Source organism: Hypanus sabinus, chromosome 6 (genome assembly GCF_030144855.1).
Source record: "Hypanus sabinus isolate sHypSab1 chromosome 6, sHypSab1.hap1, whole genome shotgun sequence".
NCBI classification, from domain to species: Eukaryota; Metazoa; Chordata; class Chondrichthyes; order Myliobatiformes; family Dasyatidae; genus Hypanus; species Hypanus sabinus.
The window spans coordinates 86,665,386-86,684,781 of record NC_082711.1 but is presented as its reverse complement, the minus strand read 5'-3'; the positions used below and the strand labels follow the sequence as shown (position 1 = coordinate 86,684,781).

The following is a 19,396-nucleotide window of genomic DNA, read 5'->3' as shown; positions in this document are numbered from 1 at the left end:
CTGGGCCAAAAGAACCTGCTTCTCTGTTGTATGACGTTATCTCAGAGATAAAATAAGTAATAATTCGGAAATTATTGATTGCCAGTCAGCCTTTATAAAATTTGAATCCGCAGCTGTCAGCCCCGAGGATCCTAATCGGGAATGAGTTTGGCGCCATTGGTTTTCCAGTTGGGTGACATGGAAAGCTGAGTGCAGAAGCAGTAAACCGCGCTGTATAAATGTGGCGTCTTGGAGTCAGTCAGTGAGAACAGACTGTAATCCGGGTCACAGAGTGAACAAGGCAACTCACACCGGCTGAACAACCATGAAGTGGGGCATCGTCGTCTTAGTCAGCTGCATTTTGTTGCTCTCTCTACCATGTTACGCAGAAGAAAAAGGTAACCCATTTAGAAAAATGGTTAGGCGTGCTGGGAAAATTGCAGTAACGATAAGAATTTGTTTAAAAAAAACAACTGTGTTTCCTGTTTAGTGTTAATTTTTAAAAAACACAAGTTTGTGGAAATGACAAGACTTGCGATGTTTATATCACCATTGTTCCATAAGTTACAGCGAATATATTTTCCATGCGCTTAGAGGAAAATTGAGTGTTGGTGTCACAGCCTCTTTTAGTGCAGAGACAGAAAAAAATCAATCTAATCACTCAAAGTTGCAAAGCATCAGAAAGGAAATGTGGCGATATTTTTTATTTCGAGATGGTTTACCAGGTAATCTTTATACTTGCACTAAGTTACATATAACATCTTGTATTTTTTGTGGGCAGGGTGGAGTTAAGGGATGTTTTAATGTAATTTCCATAAACACATCTCTCTCGCGCACACACACATTTACACATTGTGTTGCCTGGTCAATGGGAATTGATATACATTCAGTGCCCACTTTATTAGATACACCTGCTCATTAATGCAAATATCTAATCAGCCATTCATGTGGCAGAAACAAGAATAACAACTTTATTTATTGAGCTCTCTTGGTATGGGCAGTGTTGTTCAATGTGCTTTACCAAGGGGTAAATTAAACATTAAAATAAAAGCTAATTATTAACATGAAAATGAAAGACATGTTCTTTAAAAGCAAGGTTAAATATATAGGTTTTGAGCTGGTGTTTAAAAGTGTCAACTGAAACTGAAACATTTAGCTTTAGGTACTAATTCCACAAAGACCACAAAGACCACTGGTACCTAATAAAGTGAACACTGAGTTTCAGAGAATGGATGAATGTATGATGTACTGTGGTCAGTTTTTATTCAAGCTGTTTTTCCTACTTTAGATCCATCAGCATTAAGAACAAGAAGAACATGATAAGAAAGACTTCAGGTTTCCGTAACATCTTCCAATATAGAGTGAACAATCTGAATTGAGTGCACTGTGAAAAATGCAGTGTGTAATATTCAAATTTCTCCTCTGTTGAATTTCAAAATACTTAGCAACACAATCCTTTTGCTATTCGTTCAAAACATATCAAAATATTTTTGAATAACAACACATACAAAATGCTGGTAGATCACAGCAGGCTAGGCAGCATCTAGGGAGAAGCGATGTTGACGTTTCAGGCTGAGACCCTTCGTCAGGACTCAAAATATTTTTGAGTAATGTTAACTGATTGTAGAATGTTTCCAAACAACATGTTGCCTATAAACTTAGAATTAGTGTGACACAATATGAAATTGCAAAATTACAATATTCAAATTTGTCCTCTGTTGGACCTCAAAATATTTATCATAATCCCTTTGAATTTGCTTCTAGGCCTTTCAGAAATATTGTTTGACTAATGTTAACTTGTGTTAAGTGATTTTAAAATGTGAAAATCCCATCTGTTGTTATCACAAATGGTTTTAAATCCATCTGTGTTGAACCTGCTCAGATAATATTTTCATGAGGTATTTTACAGATGGAGTGGTCCCCAGACCCAAAAAGGATGCAAGGGAGGAAATAGTTAAGGTTTTGATAATAATTTGTGACTGTTTACCAGTTACAGGCTTGGTATCAGAGGACTGGACACTTATTCATGTGGTGCCATTGTTTAAAAAGGGAGAAAACCAGACACTGAGTAACCACGGTTCAGTCAGTCTGCGTCAGAGGGCAAATAGTTGGAAATTTTTCTAAACATCAGTATAATCAACATTTGGGGGATGAAATGTGCTCTAGCACAGCATTTGACCTGTATAGAGGCATTTGATGAAGTCCCAGTTGAAAATGAATGAAGAGTAGAAAAGCTCAATGTACATTAACTTTACGCTGGCTAAAGTCATCTAACACATCTTCAACTCTGTTTCCAGCTCTATTTTTGTATTTATTGGTAAAATACCAAAGATTATTATTTACATTATGGTTATTTTTTTAAGAAGTATCTGTCAGATTTTCCTTTCTGAAGCTCTGCATGCAGTGCTGATAGATTATGTTGATTGTAAACTGGCTAAACATGACAATCATGTAAATTCTATTTTTGGCAGTACATTTACTAAATAGTAACTTGTATTTCAATTGTTTCTTGTATCTTGACATTGAGACCTATGTTTTGGTATGGTATTACAGTTTTACAAACACTACAGCTAATCACTTTGTCCTTTTCTTGTTCTAGTCAACTGTTCAGACCCCAAAAAAATAGGGTCGTGCAAAAACTATTTCCCTTACTATTACTACAATACGAAAACTCAGAAATGCGAGAAGTTTATGTATAGTGGCTGCGGTGGCAATGGGAACAGGTTTATGCAGAAAAATGACTGCATTATACGATGTGAAAGAAGTTCAAGTAAGTTCCTAAAACATTATTTTTGTTCTGCTTGAACAAGTAAACATTTCCAAAATACCTATACTCCCCTGATGAAGGAAAAAGAATGTAACAAGAAGCAAGACTCAGAACAGGTCATACAGCATTTATAGAGAAATAAGTGGTTAACTTTGCAGGCTGAGACATTTCATCAAGTCTTGGTCCAAAATGTCTGTTTATTCATCTGCATAGATGCTGCCTGACCTATAGAGTTCCTCCAGCACTTTGTCTGTGTTGCTCTGGATTTTTGGCATCTGCAGAATTTCTTGTGTTTAAGATGGAAGGAGTTCTTGCACATTGGAACAATTTCAGAGTCTGACCAGTCAAGAACCTGGGAGACACAGCCAAGTACTCTTCAACTTCCAGTTATACTAAGGCAATATCATTTTACATTTAAAATGACTAGAAATTTATTTTTCATCTTCCCTGTTAATAATTTTGAAACATTTGACATTATTCTTTTGAAAGCTTCTTTTTAATGATTTTATCTAAAGACTGTATAACTAATTCAGTAATTACTACGGAATTTAGTTTTTATTATGTATCTCCCAATTTTGAAAATCCCATTGTCTCACTATGCTCTTTCATATAAATGCTAATGCTGTCTTGTTTTAAAATACTTTCACACATCATGTTGAATGTTCCCGTTCTAGAATCCTGAACTTAAGCCAAGACCTTAAATCATATAATAATAGGTATCTATCAGTACACTGACTGAAGGAGAATTGTGCTATATCAATATATAATGAAAAGACTACTTGTCGTCATAAGTTTAAAAGATGTAGAGTAAGGCATTGCAGACGCTGTGTTCTGTGGGGCATCAGTGTTGAGCAAAGTCATTGCAGAGGTGTTACTGCCTCTGATTGCAGTCTGTTGGTTACATTTTTTGTATAAGATTTGTACTTTTTAACAAACGTGTGTATTTTTCAAACTCCCTGGCAGAAAGCGGTATAGCAGATTAACTAACGGTTTATAGCTTTCTCATTTTTCATTGGCTACGTATTAGCACATTACCCACATGATGTAACTGTTCTAATCATATAACCCATTAATGTATCACTAAGAAGTATTCTTTTACAATTATGTGATAGGTTTTTCAGAAGCACCAGCTTTATTATTTTGTCTCACACCCCACCCCAACACCAACATCCTTTCTCAGCTCTTTATTTGTTTTCTTGGTATTTGTATGTTTATTTATATATGAAAGTAAGCTGAAATCCTGGAATTAAGACTGCTTGCCACTTTTGACTTGTGGTGTGTGGGGCATCAGTGTTGAGAATAATCTTGGCAGAGGTTTTGCTGCTGCTGCAGTCTGTTGGTAAGGATCACTTGTAAAGGGAAGTGTTTAGTCCCAGCCTCAGAGTTTGGTGGTGATTTTTCTTGGAATTGTTGGTTGAAGGAAGAACAATAGTCAATAAAATAGTCCAGTGGAGGAGTCTTTACAATGTGAAGATGTGCCAAAGTGAGTGTAGGGCTTGTTTCTGGAATCTGGAGTCAGGCACATGGATGACATGCTAAATTAGGTAAATTGGTTTATTGTTGTCACATGACCTGTGCTGCAGTGAAACATTTGTCTTGCATCGCACCCAGATAGATCAATTCATTACAACAATGCAATGAGGTGGTACGAGGAAAAGAGGATGCAGAATGAAGTGTTACAATTGCAGAGAAAGTGCAGAGCCAGTAGATGACAAAGGCCATAAATGTTGTAGATGGTCAAAAGCCCATCTTATCATAGATGGGAGGAAGTCAATCATTTTTATCTGGGTTAGAAACCATTCTGGAGTTAATAGTAATTGGTCTCTGACTAATGGTACATGATTTCGGGCTTTGGTATCTGTACCCTGATGTGATGTATTTATACATAAAACCCATAATTATTTAAACGAGAATGCTTAATCAATACAAATACAAGATTCCTCAAATATTGAAATACTAAATACACAACACTCCTCCTTGCTTAGCTGTAAACTCCAACTCAACAGAATGCATGACATCTACATGCACAGAATACTATGTAATACAACTAATATATAGATATCAACAACATATTAAATTTTAAATTGTCACACTTGGGCCGAAAGATTTAATGACTGTGAAGTTTTCTTACTCTTGTGGGATAATGCCTTTCCTGACAAGGGAATCACTCTGCTGGCATGTGAGACTTGTGGCTGTGAATCATCCCAGGTTCTGGAGCCTACTCTGAGACTGCAGGAAGTGGTTCTGATAGCAGTAGTCAACTTTCTGCCCATCTCAGCTGATTGATGTGTCTCCTGATGATATCAACTGCAAACTCCATCGTGTAGGAGAGTGGTTCAGTTTGGTCCTTAATCTTGTCAAGTGCTTACATCTCACGCTTTGTCCTTCGCCATTTCCTCCCGATCTGCAGTATTGAGTTCAAGATGTTTGGCAGGAACCTGTTACAGTCATTGATTAAATCCTAGAAACAAACTACAACTCTGACGCATCCTTTTGCCTCCATGGTTTGAATTTTCTCAGTCTAGTTGTGTAGTTCTTGTGCATCAAATGTGTGATCACAGTAGGCGATGCTTGGTTTAAATAAATCACACTTGTTGCATTGGGCTCTGCGCCGATACGCTAATCTTTTTAACACTGTCTTGAGGTATTCGAGCTGCTCCTTGTCATCCTTACTATTTACAGTGATGTCTTTCAGATAACATGGAGTGCTTAGGCAACCTTGCAGAACCTAGAAGAGGAAGAAACTGTGTAATTAAAACAAGAAATTAAACAAGTGGTTTCTACCAGAGTGCAAGTGCAGTTCTTCCTTCAAAAATAAGCCTTTGTTATAATAATAAAATCCTTTGTGAATATTTATGGTGAAGATGGTGTCTTCTTCCATCTTCACCAGTAGGTGGGACTCAGCTAAGTACACTTTACTGAAGTGTTTTCCTCCAGAAAGGCTTGTGAAGATATCTTCTATCCTGGGCCATAACCATTGTAGATGGGCTGCACTCGACTTTGAAAAGAATTGCTTCAGACTCCAGGTGACCGAGCTCACTGGTATCTTTATCACCAGTCGTAAAAGGAACTGGGTAGGCTTTAAGGTTTGGGTGTGGTGGATTCATTTAACAACATTTTTCCCTTTAATATGGTGGAGTTTTCCAATGTCATTCTTTAACATCCAGTACACTTCTTAATTGGCTTTCAGCTGGCTTCATTGCAGGGGTTATGGCATGCAAATTGTGGAGGGATCTGAAATAAAGTTGTAGTTGTCTCAGCTATTCATACCCCCACAATGCTGGTCCTTCTGTTTTTACCACATACGAGCCCAATGTGGCTTGTGGTTGTTGTATTTCATTGTCAATCCCTCAGGAATTGTGTTTTCTCCAGTACAAGTTCTTTGTTGCATATCTGAATGCTTCAGTTTAGTATCTTTAAAATGCTGTTCACACTCATTTTGTGGGATGACTGAAATAGCCAAACTAGTGTCCAATTTCATTTTAAGCAACTTGCCATTCCATTCTAGTACAAGTCATAGTGCTTGTCATTTGTTCATTTTCATATGGTAGATCTCAAGGCTACGCAGCCCTGTGTCAGTCTCACCATTGTCAGATTTTTCATCAACAGCATGCAGATTGGTGCTCTCTTTAAAACTGCAAGTTGACTCTTTAGCTCTTTCTTCTCCCTGAACCATCCATGTATTTTTGTCTTTCCGACATGCTCTTTGCATGTGTCCAACTTGCTGCATTCTCTGTAACTTTTGCCTTTAACTGCATTTGTTTGTGTATGTGATTCCCCTGCCATATCAGTAACACTATTTATTTTGCCAGGCTGGGTTCTGCTTAGACTCTGCAATTTTTTCTCACTTTCATTCCTGACTGCAATTCTGTCTGAGGTTTCCATTGTAACAGTGATCTCAAATGCTCATTTGAATGCAAGTTGTTCTTCAGTTAGAAACCATTTTTAAATGTTTCTTTGGCTTTATGGCTACATCCACACTACGCTGGATAAATCTGTAACCAAAGCTTTTTCTCTTCATTTTTACCCTCCGTCTACACTAAAACACTGTTTTCATCCCCCGAAACCACAGCTTTTCAGAAACTCGTTCCAGGGTGGGTATTTTTGAAAATGCTGCTTGGGCAGATCAGCGTGGACAGCATAACCGGAGACTTTTGAAAATGCTATCAGACCACAGCGCACTATTTGATTATTTTCTTGATCGCAATCTAACATTTTCAGAACAGACGGCAATGAGACTGAAGCCAGAAGAGTTAGAAACGTAGTCAGCAAATACTTTGACCCATAACTTACTGAATAAATAAGTATACTCACTTTGCCCTGTTTTCCGTCCTTGCTCATATGAAGGTGGTTTACTTATTTATACAAGTACTTCTCAGACAATAGATGTGTAACAACCTAATGTAACATTGTATGGAAATACAAGATAACACTGATGCAGACATGATTTATACATTTAACAAGGAGCTTTATTAATGCAACAGAGCTAGTCAGTTCTTCAATATTCATCATCAGCCGGGTCAATCTGTCCGTTAACTCCCTGTCGGTTGCCTCTGTACGCTCCAGTATTTGCTTTTCTTTGCTTTAAGTTCTCCAACGCGCACTTTTACGGCGAGATTCGACACTAAACATATCGCTCGTTTTCGGTAGATGTGTACTCCGCATGCGAAGTAGGAGGAGATTCGCCGAAATCTCTGTTTCAGTGTGGAAAGAGATATTTTCAAAAATTCAGTGTGGACACCTATCATTTTTACGCGAAACCGGCTTTTTCAAAATTATCTGGTCTAGTGTGGACGTAGCCTAAGATTCTGCAAACTAAATGATCTGTCAATGCCTAGTTAAGACCATTACTGAACTGAAAATCTCTTCAATTCAGCCATGTATTCTGAATGGATTCCCCTTTTGGATTGCGCTAATGAAACCTAAATCACTTTGCAATTAACAATGGATTTGGTTCTTCGTGTTCCTGCATTAATTTTCCAATAGCACCAAAGCTCATTTCTGAGGGTTTGGTTGGAGCAATCAGACTTTGAAGCAAAGTGTATTCCTTTAAACTTAAAGAACTGGGAACTTTTCACTGTCTCTAAAAACTGTTTCAGACTGTATTGTAGTCTGACTCAAGCTGAGTCAAAAAGCTGTCCTAGAGACGTCTCAGAAATGATACCCTTACACCTACCACCACATCTTTCCTGAGCCTTTAATGCTAATAGCAATCTCAGTTAATGTTTTGGAAATTGAAATGCCCTTGTACTATAATCCTGTTTTGAACATATTGCTATTTACCTTTTCATCTGTTCCTTCCTTTCTTTGGCTGTTTGGTCTATAGTGCACCCCCAACAAACTCTTCCTTTAGTTTAAATTGATCCTTTAATACCTCGTTGGAATAAAATTACTAAAATCTGTACCATTGAATTAATACACACAGCAACATTTCATTCTGCTCAGATGTCAGAATTCTTAAATCAATTTCTTGCCAATCACAGATGCTCTTTTTTTCAGGGTTGTTAATATAATAGGTAATTTGAGAACTTGAGTATTCACCTGTTCATTTTCATTTTTACAGAAGCGAAATAAAGGGGCATTTCTGCTATATGTAAGTACCTCGATGAAGTAGAAACATTGTAAGGAGTTCAAATATGTTAATCTTCTGTTGCTTTTTGAAAGATCTTAATTGTAGCATCGATACATGTTATAATATTTTTGTATTTAGTTAAACTAACCTGCCTCCACTTCTTTTGGACCTATGAACTGGCCTTACAACTTGCTATGTATCCAAACCTCTGAGATTATTCTAAAAGTGGAGATTTTTATTTGACCTTGAAGGAAATATTATAAAGGCGAAACATGTATTATAAAAAAATAGATTTTCAATGCAGTTTGAGGTAGAAGCCCACAGACATAATCACTGTTCCACAAGACCATAAATTATAGGAGCAGAATTAAGCTATTTAGCCCTTTGAGTCTGCTCTGCCATTTCATCCTGTCTGATCAAATATTCCCCTCTGCCCAATCTCCTGCCTTTTCCCTGTCCCTTCATACCCTGAACAATCAATAATCTGTAAACCTCTGCCTTAAATATACCCAAGAACTGGCCTCCACAGCTGCCTGTGGCAAAGAATTGCAATGACTCACCAATCCCTGGCTAAAGAAATTCCCCCCAGAAGATGCCCCTGCATTTTGATTCTGTGTCCTCTGGCTTTGAATCTTTCCATCATGGGAAACCTCCTCGCCACATCTTCTCTCTCAAGGCATTTCACCATTTGAAGGGTTTCAATGACATCACCCCACATTCTTCTGACTTCTAGTGCATATAGGCCCAGAGCTCTTCATGTGATAAGCCTTTCAATCCTGGAATCAATTCTGTGAACCTCCTTTGAACCCTGTCCAGCTTCAGCACATCCTTTCTAAGAGGCCCAAAATTGCTCACAATACCCCAAGTGAGCCCTTACCAGTGCTTTATAACACCTCAACAGGACATCCTTGCTTTGTATTGTAGTCTTGAAATGAATGCTAACATCACATTTGCCTTCCTCACCTCAGCCTCAATCTACAAATTAGACATTAGGGATTCCTTCACAAGGACTCTCAAGTTCCTTTGCACCTCAGTTTCAGCTTGTTTTTTCTCTATTTAGGAAATAGTTAACCCTTTCATTTCTTCTACCAAAGTGCATGAGCATACACTTGCCAATACTGTATTTCAACCGTTATTTCTGTGCCCATTCTCCTAATCCATGTCCTTCTATAGCTTCTCTACTTCCTCAAAACTATCTCTCCCTCTACCTTTCTTCAGATCGTCTGCAAACTTTGCAACAAAGCCATTAATTCCATCATCCAGATCATTGACATGTAACATAAAAGGAATCAGTCCGAACACAAACCCTTGTGGAGCACCACTAGTCGCTGGCAGCCAGCCAGAAAATACTCCCTTCATTCCCTCTCTGTCTTCTGCCAACCGGCCACTGCTTTATCCATGCTGTATCTTTTCTGTGATACCATGGGCTTTTAGCATCTTAAGCAGACCTGTGTTTGGGACCCTGTCAAAGCCCTGCTGAAAATCCAGGTACAGAATTCTCTTTTGTCTATCCTGCTTGTTATTTCTTCAAAGTATTCCAAGAGATTTGTCAGGCAAGAGTTTCCCATGGGGGAAACTATGCTGACTACAGCCCATTTAATCGTGTACCTCCAAGTTCTCTGAGACCTTATCCTTGATAATCAACTCCATCATCTGCCTAACCACTAAGGTCAGACTAATTGGTCTATAGTTTCCTTTCTTCTCCCTCTCTCCCTTCTTGAAAAGTGGAGTGACATTTGCAATTTTCCAGAATCTAGTTCTTGAAAGATCATTACTAATGCCTCCACAATCTTGTCAGCCACCTCCTTCAGAACCCTGGAGGGTAGACCATCTGATCCAGGTGACTTGTCTGCCTTCGACCTTTCATTTTTCCCAGGAACCTTATCTCTGTTTCTGGTAACTTCACACCATTCTGATGGTAGTAAAGTGAGAAGTGCACACATTTAAAATGGAAGAATTGTAAATGTAGATCTTACTAATTTTGGTGCAAAATGTGTCCAGCCTTTTTCTCAATTTCTGTGTCGGCCAAGCAAGCTCACAGTTGCCTACAGTTCATTAGAATGCCTTTACCCTATTGATTCCTCACAAAAATCATGCTTTGCATTACAGGGACTCTCAGTTTAATTCCCAAAATGTGTAATTCTATCTCATTAATATTAACCTCTGCTTATCTGTGTTTGTGACAGAAATGGCACCGTTGGGACAGAGAAACCTGTATCATTTGTGGCCAGAGCTAAGGAATGTAGATTTGAGCATCAAAGAGAAAACTTCAAAATATCTATACTATTGTGTTAAATAATTTTACTCTTGAAATTCTGCATGTTAATCCAGACATACCTTTAATTAGATGCACTTAATAAAGAAATGTGGAGCTGAAATTTTTGTCACTTTAGAATAACCTTAATCAGATGATTATTGCTAAACTCTATCATTCCATTTTTCAGCACTTGCAGTTCTATTTACAAATGGTGTATTCCTAAAATTGTAATCAAATAAAGAATTCCATGCAGACAGTGTGATGTGTGAATGTATTTGTGTCAGTCAGCAGGTTACTTGGTCATGTTTCTGAATTCCCTCGCCACAGCACTTCAAAACACATTACAACTTCGGGGGAAAATGTTGTGAACAGTTCTGCAGTAAGCTCCATCTCCCCTATGACTCCTCTCCATATCCCACATTTCCTGTATTCACAACACTAAATTTGTGTTAATAATTTTTTGAGTTACATAACCTTTGATGATTCATCCGCAGTTTCATTTAGTATTTTATACGTTTGATGCATCCAGACATAAGGAATCGATGGCTTTCTGAAGTGTATAATGGCTTACTCTTTTGTGAATTATTACTGGACATTCTTTGTCATAATAATGTTCAACCTCCACTCTCATTTGAGATTTCAATTTGACTCCTTATCGAACATCAATTTCCCTGAATTCTGAATTTCTCTAAGTAACCTATTACTTTTGGATAATCCATTTAATCATATGTGGAATACATTAAACCAGAATGCAATGAAGCTTCACATCTGTTGTGAGCAGCTGTACATCTTGTGGCTGAAAATTGTTTTTGTCTCACCTCTTTGAGCACTCTGGAAGTATCTCCCTAAACACTTGCTTATTGCATATTATGCCACGGGAGTTTAGGGCAGCAATGAAAGCCTTCCATTTCTGGTGGTGTTAAGGGCTTCCTTCACTGTGTCAGATGTAGCAGGATTCCTCATTGCTGTTTCCATGGTATTTTTCTTTAACCAGTCATGGTTGTTAGCCCTGACCGAACCCCCAAACCTGGAGGACCAGTGGACCACTTTTAGTCTGGCCTCTGCCCTTTGACTCGTTTGGCATAGGAGACCCTACCAAGAGCCAAAGCATAAAGCTTTGACTCCAGCCAACAGAGCTCTCTGGGTCATTGAGAGAAAAGCCTGCAAACCATGATGAGGTTGTTGTCCTTCTGGAGGATCTCTCTAAAGAGGTTGGTGTGGAAAGGTGGTGAGCAGAAATTTTTCACAATACATGGACATTAAACACACCCTCTTTTTCTAGTCAGTATAGATGTGTCCTTTGTGGTACATTAATACGTGCATCACTTAGAGTGCTTCAGCATAGATATTGTGCCTGTGTTCTTCCTTGGACTTGGCCTAACAATTGTGTTCACTTAGTGGAGTAGCTCAGAAATGATATTCCCCCCCATACATTATAACTTATACAGCTGTGCACCCAGATTATTATCCTGCCTTTTAGATTACAGATGAGCAATGTGCAGAAGGACAGCTGGTCATTAGCACAAAGTCAGAATGTTAGCATTTGAAATGGCACATTTGCATTTTTTGAAAGGATGTTGCAGTTTAGAAATAAGGAAGTGTTATTAGAATTGTACAGGTACTGATGACACCACTCCTGGGGGGCCATGTATCTTTGCTCAACAAATGAAAAATTAAAAGATAGATTTGGATTGGATGTACTTAAGAAGTGATTTCCTAGACTAGTAATTAGAAAGAGTGCCTAACAAAATTAGATCTATATTCTTTAGGAGATTTGAGGATTGAATTGGTTTACTAATTTAATTGGTTCAACACAAGATTTTGGGCTGAAGGGCCTGATCCTCTGCTGTACTGTTCTATGCTCTGTGAGGGATGGTCTTATTGAAACACGTAACATCCCTAGAGAGAATGACACAGGCCATCTCCAGATGCTTTCATTTGTGGAAGAAACTTGAGCAAGGGGCATAGTTAAGGGTCAGTAATTTAAGATTGAGGTTGATAGAATGTCCTGTGTCCATGCTCTGTCATTCTCCCCACCATGACTATGGTGACCACTGGGCCTTCATCCTCCTATTCCGGCACTTGGCCCATAGTCTTCAATGTCTAGGAAACTGAAATGCTTATCCAAACACCTCTAATACATTCAGTGACTCAACTTACACCATTCTTTCCAACAATTCATTACAGGTACCCACCACTCATTGAGTGATTAAGGACCCCATCATGTCCTCTCAAATTCTCCTACCCAAAATGAATGCACCTAGTTTTATAAGGGGAAGAGATTCCTGCAGTCCACCTTCCCTAAACATTTCACTTATATGCATATCTCTGCGTATCTCTTCGAAACTTTACATATCTCAATTATATTTTCTCTTAAACTCATCTCCTCCAGTGTCTCCTCATAAATTGAACACATCATCTCAATAAGCAGCCATTGCCCAATTTGTTGTGTTTTAATATTTCAGTAAAGTTGTAAATATAATGTTTGGTTAAGGATCTTGTTTACATAATTCATTATGAATTGTGCATAATATTTGTTTTTGGCATACATCATGACACAGTAGTGTAGTGGTTAGCACAACACTTTACAGTACAGGCAACTGAGTTCAATTCCCACTGCTGCCTGTTAGGAGTGACCACATGGATTTCCTCTCAGTGCTCTGGTTTCCTCCCACAGTTCAAAGATTTATCAGTTGGTTCATTAATCGTTGTAAATCAGGGGATTGCTGGGTGGCATGGCTGGAAGGGCCTATTCTGCACTCTATCTCAATAAATAAATGTGCACTTCACTAAAGTGAAAACAAAGTACAAGTGCATCTTCCTGACTCTGTGTTTCTCGTTCTAATAGTTTTATGCATTGGAGTTATAAAACATAAGTAGCCACAAGAAAGTTTTAAAATGGCCCGAGACACCTACCTACATGTTGAATTGCGGCACATTTTTTCTTCAGAAAGGGGAAAAAGATGTTTGAGCTTTTAAAAAAAGTGCAGCATGATGATGTATGCAATTAATGTATTTTTCCATATAGCCTGTAATTAATTATTTACATGAACAAGAATGCTTAATAAAACAATACATATACAAGATTGCTCAAATATTGAAATAATAAATACAGAACACTCCTCCCTGCTTAGCTATAAACCAACTTGACAGAGAATTGTTTCAACCATATGCACAGCACGCTATGTAATACAACTACTTGTGTACAACCATCATAGCATAGTAAATTTTAAATTGTGCCTTTCAAGCCTAGAGATTTAATTGCTGTGGAGGAAATCTTACTGCTGTGGGATAACATCTTTGCTGACAAGGGGGAGTCATTCTGATTGGCAGGTGAGACTTCTGGCTGTGAAACAACCTCAGGTTCTGGGTCCACATCCGTGGTGGTTGTAGGAGTTGACTCTCAATGCTGGAAGTGGTTCTGATAGTGGGAGCCACCTTTCTTCTCTATTAATTAACTCTGCTCTCTTCAACTGATCGATGTGTCTCCAGAGGATATTGGACTCAATTTCCTCAGTGTAGGAGAGTGGTAGAGTTCTATCCTCAATCTTGCCGAGTACCCATTTTTGATCACCTCTCCACTCTCCAGTCCCTCACCCGGACTACTTGTCCAGGAATGAAACACCGAACCTTCTTGTTTGAATTCATGTCAGCTGTTTGTCCTGCATACTCCTTCTGAGATTGGGTTTGAGGAGATCGGAGCACGAGTACAAGGGACAACCCAGGAACAGCATAGCTGGTGAGTTGTTAGTTGTCGAGTGTGCTGCATTGCAATATGCAAGGAGGAAGTTGGTGAGCTTCTGGTTCAATGATAGTGTAGTGTGTTCTGCTGACGTTCCTCACTGTGTGTTCTTCAGTCTCTGGACAAGTCCATTTGCTAAGCCATTTGTAGCTGGGTGTACAGTGCAGATGTAACATGTCTTTGTTCATTCATTTTCAGGAATGATTGAAACTGCTTTCCGCCAACTGTAGTCCATTGTCACTGACCAAGTGTTCTTCAACACCAGTCCTTGCAAGAAGGCTTTTCAATACATCAACAGTGTATGTGGCTGTACTGAAGAGTATTGGCAACACTTCTGGCCAACTTGTAGCTGCATCTACTACTACAACAAATTTGTGCCCATGAATAGACTTTCAGAATCTACATGACTCCTCTGCCAGGGTAATGCCGCTCATTCCCAGGGCTGGAGAGGTGATGCTCTGGGCATGTTGGCATTCTATACAGTGCATGGCAAGCTGCTCAATCTGTTGTTATATTCCAGGCCACCAGCAAAGCTTCAAGCCAACGTTTTCATTTTAACCATGGCTAGATGACAGCCATGTAGCTCCTCTAGCACTTCTGTTCTCAGCTTGGATAGGACAACAACTCTTAAACCCCACATAGGTCAACCTTCATCAAGAGCAAGTTCATTTCTTCGCTGGTAAAAATGGGGAAACTGGAGCTATTATTGCACGGCCCTCCCAGTTTTGGTGGTAATGCAGACCTGAAACAGTGTGGGGGGTCTTCTTTTGTTTACCTTTGGATTATCTCTGCCATAATAGGTTGAATTTGCATTAGGGAGACTATGTCAGGAGGAATGTCTTTTTATGTTATTTTTTCCAGAACTTCCTTTTTCAAGGGTAAATGAGACAATCCAACAGCAATTCCATGATTTGTCATTCTCTTAAATTCCCTCTTGTAATTGTGTGCTCTGAGAAACAAAGCCATTATCTGCATTCATGCTGTTGCTGTTAGTGGAACACCCTTCTGTGGACTGAAAATTGGCACTAGTGGTTGATGATGAGTAACAAGGGTAAACTTTCTCCCATATGGGTTCAATTAGAAAGGCATTACACCTCAAGCCAGACTCAAGGCCTCTCTGTCAATTTGTGCGAAATTTTTCTCTGCAGCAGTAAGGGACTGTGATGCAAAGTTTAAAGGCGTTCACATCCATCACTCATAACATGCGACATGTCTACATCTGTACCATAAGGCAAGGGGTCACAGGCAACACTTGCTGGATGATGTGAACCATAACATGTGAGTACGATGTCTGATGTCACCATTTCCTTTACCATTTTGAAAGGCATCTCACACTGCTTTGTCCATTGTCATTTCTTACTGATCTGTAGTAATGAGTACAAGGGTGAGCACAGTAGCCGGGTTTGACAGGAACCTGTCATAGTAATTAACAAATCCTAAATAGGATCACAACTGTGACATGACCTTTGGCCTTGGGGCATCCAACACTGCTTGAATTTTCTCTGCACTATTGTGTCATCCTAGTGCACCAATCGTAAGTGATTCACACCTCGTGCATTGTGCTCTGAGTCCATTATCTTCTAATCTTTTTAACACTGTCTGAATGTTTTTACAGATGTTCCTTGTCATCCTTACTGGTAATAGTGATGTCATCCAGGTAACATGGATCCTTGCAACACCTGGTAATCTACTGTTGCTCTTTGTAAGAATTCAATTATAAAAGGTTTGAAGGTTCATTTATTATCGAAGTATACAACTTTGAAATTCTTTTTCTCCAGGTAGCCCTTCCAATATACGTATTAGCTGGAATATGGACCTCAGATTACAATGAGAGATAGAAAAGGTGTGTCAGAAGGGCAATGTTATGATAGTCATGGGAGATTTCAACATGCAAGTCAAATGGGAAAATCAGGTCCATAGTGGCTCTTAAGAGAGTGAGTTTGTTGAACGCCTATGAAATGCCTTTTTTGAGCAGTTTGTCACTTAGCCTACTAGGGGATCAGCAAAACTGGATTGTGTGCTATGTGATGAACTGGAGGTATTTAGTGAGCTTAAGGTAAAAGAACCCTTCGGAGACAGTGATCACAATATAATCGGTTCAATTTGAAATTTGACAGGGAGAAAGTGAAGTCAGATGAGCAATATTTCAGTGGAGTAAGGGAAATTACTATGGTATGAGAAAGAAGATGGCCAAAGTAAATTGGAAGCAGATGCTGGCAGGGATGACAGCAGAGTAGCAATGGTGTGAGTTTCTGGGAAAAATGAGGAAGGTGCAGGATAGATGTATTCCTAAAACAAAGCAATACTTAAATGGCAAAATAGAAAAATCTGTGATTGACGGGGGAAGACAAAGCTACTGTGAGAGTAAAAGTGAGGGCATACAACAAAGCAAAAATTAGTGTTAGACAGAAGACTTGGAACCTTTTAAAAGAATCATTAGGAGGGAAAAGATGAAATATGAAAGCAAGCTAGCAAACAATATCAAAATGGATATTAAAAGCTTTTTCAAATATGTAAAACAAAGAGATGAGAGTGGATCTAGAACTGATAAAAAAATAAGGTCAGAGAAATAATAATGGGAACCAAGGCAATGGCAGATGAACTATATGAGTATTTTGCATCCGTTTTCATTGTGGAAGACACTAGCAGTATGCCTGATGTTGAATGGTGCAAGGGAAGAAAAGTGATTGCAGTTACTATTACAAGGGAGAAGGTGCTCAAAAAGCTGAAATACTCAAGGGCACATAAGTCACCCAGGCCAGGGTAGTGGTAGGGATTGTCAAGTTTGAAGATGATATGAGATTGGTGGAGGGGCAGGTAGTGTTGAGGAGACAAGTAGGCTGTGGAAGGACTTAACCCGATTAGGAGAATGGGCAAGGAAGTGGAAAATGAAATACAATGTTGGAAAATGCATGCCCATGCACTTTGGTAGAAAAAATAAATGCACAGACTATTTTCTAAATGGGGAGAAAATCCAAAAATCTGAGATGCAAAAGGACTTGGGAGTACTTGTGCAGAACACCCTAAAGGTTGTCTTGCAAGTAGATTTGGTGGTGAGGAAGGCAAATGCAATGTTCTCATTCTTTTTAAAGGGTCTAGAATACAAGAGCAAGGATGTGATGCTGCGGCTTTATAAGGCCCTGTGGAATTTATCTGTGGAAAGATTTGGAATCATAGCTGTGGGAAAATTTATTAAATAATTTTAAAATGGCAGTCATTTAAAATGAAAATAAATGGAAGTAGATCATTTGCACAATGTTCATGCAAAATGGGCACTCTTCTTACCTCAGATAACCGCTTGTTGAAACAAGCACTCCCTCAGATCATTTCAATAATTTATTTGAGTTGATATCAATATAAATCTACTTTCTTTTCTGCCTTCACAATTGTGTCTTTCCATAGAAACTGTCGCAAGTTAATTTTTATGTATGCAAAGTAACAATGCTTATGTTCTGTGACCTATCTCCGACATGGACGTGGGACAGATAAGGCTGAGAAACTAACACAAGTAGAAAGGGTATGCAAGCTCTGTTTCAAAAAGAAAAGCTCAGAAAATTATTTATATTTTTGTTATGTAATGTAATATTATAGCTTTGAATTACTAGATTCACTTGCAATTCATATTCTTTATATTTTCATGAATGCAAACTGAAAACTAACTACATGCTACTATATTATGGGAAAATTGAATCCATACAAACTTAAGATATAGGAGAAGAATTAGGCCATTTGGCCCATCAAGCCTGCTCCATCATTCTGTCATGGCTCATTCATTTCCCTCTCGGCCCCAATCTCCTGCCTTCTCCTCATAACCCTTCATGCCCTGACAATCAAGAATCCATCAATCTCTTCCTTTAATATATTCATTAACTTGGTCTCCACAGCTCTCTGAGGCAATGAATTTCACAAATTCACTACTCTCAGGCTAAATAAATTCCTAACTGGTCATCTTCCTTCTGAGGCTTTGTCCTATGGTCCTAGACCTATGTGTTTCAACCGAAGGAAACATCCTCACCAGATCCACCTTATCAAGGCTTTTCAATGATCGATAGGTTTTTATGAGACCCCTGCCCCTCATTTTTATGATTCCAATGAATACATGCCCAGAGCCATCAAATGCTGCTAACAACTTCCTGCCCTTCCTGACAATCTGACTGCACGTTATCTTTACTTTTTACCATCCGTCCTATTCTGAGTCCCTGCACTCTGGTTCCCACCCCTCCCCCCCGCCAAGTTAGTTTAAGCCCTCCCCAACAGTTCTAACAAACCTGCTTGCAGAAATATTGATCCCCTTCAGGTTCAGGAACCACCTCTTCTCCTCTGCCATCTGATGTTTGAATGGAGATTGAACACAGGAACACTACCTCATTACTTTTTGTTTTACTTAATTTCCTTTTTTTTGCACTACTTACGGTGCCTATAAAAGTATTGAACCCCCTTGGAAGTTTTCCGGTTTTTTTGTTTTACAACATCGAATCCCAATGGATTTAATTGGACTTTTTTGACACTGATCAAGAGAAAAAGTCTCTTTTGTGTCAAAGTGAAAACATATCTCTATAAAGTGATTTAAATGAATTACAAATTGTAAAACACAAAATAATTAATTGCATCAGTACTCACCCCCTTCAAGTCAGTATTTAATAGATGCCCCTTTGGCAGCAATTACTGCCTTGAGTATGTGTTGATTTGTCTCTATCAGCTATGCACATCCGGACAGTGCAATTTTTTCCCAATTCTTCTTTACAAAGCTGCTGAAGGTCTCTTAGATTGCATGGGATTATGAGTGAACAGTCCTTTTCAAGTCCAGCTACAAATCCTCAATGGGATTGAGGTCTGGATTCTGACTTGGCCACTCCAGGACATTCACTTTGTTGTTTTTAAGCCATCCCTGTGTAGCTTTGGCTTTATGCTTGAGGTCATTATCTTGCTGTAAAACAAATCTTCTCCCAAATCACAGTTCTCTTGCAGACTTCATCAGGTTTTCATTGTCTTTTTACCCTCTACCTCCAGAACCTTTCCAGGGCCTGCTGCAATAAAGCATTCCCACAGCACGATGCAGCCACCACCATGCTTCATGGT

The 19,396-nt window shown here is 38.8% G+C and overlaps 1 protein-coding gene and 1 long non-coding RNA gene across 2 annotated transcripts in view; both read left to right on the top strand.

Annotated features, from left to right (window-relative positions):
* Window positions 1-19,396, top strand: part of LOC132395167 (actinia tenebrosa protease inhibitors-like) — a 79,215-nt gene that overhangs the window by 32,849 nt on the left and 26,970 nt on the right. Inside the window, exon 3 of the mRNA XM_059971464.1 lies at window positions 2,579-2,749. Within this exon, the coding sequence (XP_059827447.1) occupies window positions 2,579-2,749 (171 nt within the window). The remainder of the gene's footprint in view (window positions 1-2,578; window positions 2,750-19,396) is intronic.
* LOC132395663 (uncharacterized) lies at window positions 66-10,831 on the top strand. The gene is made up of 4 exons (XR_009512707.1): window positions 66-377; window positions 2,579-2,749; window positions 8,310-8,339; window positions 10,505-10,831. It is a non-coding gene; the product is annotated as an uncharacterized LOC132395663 (long non-coding RNA).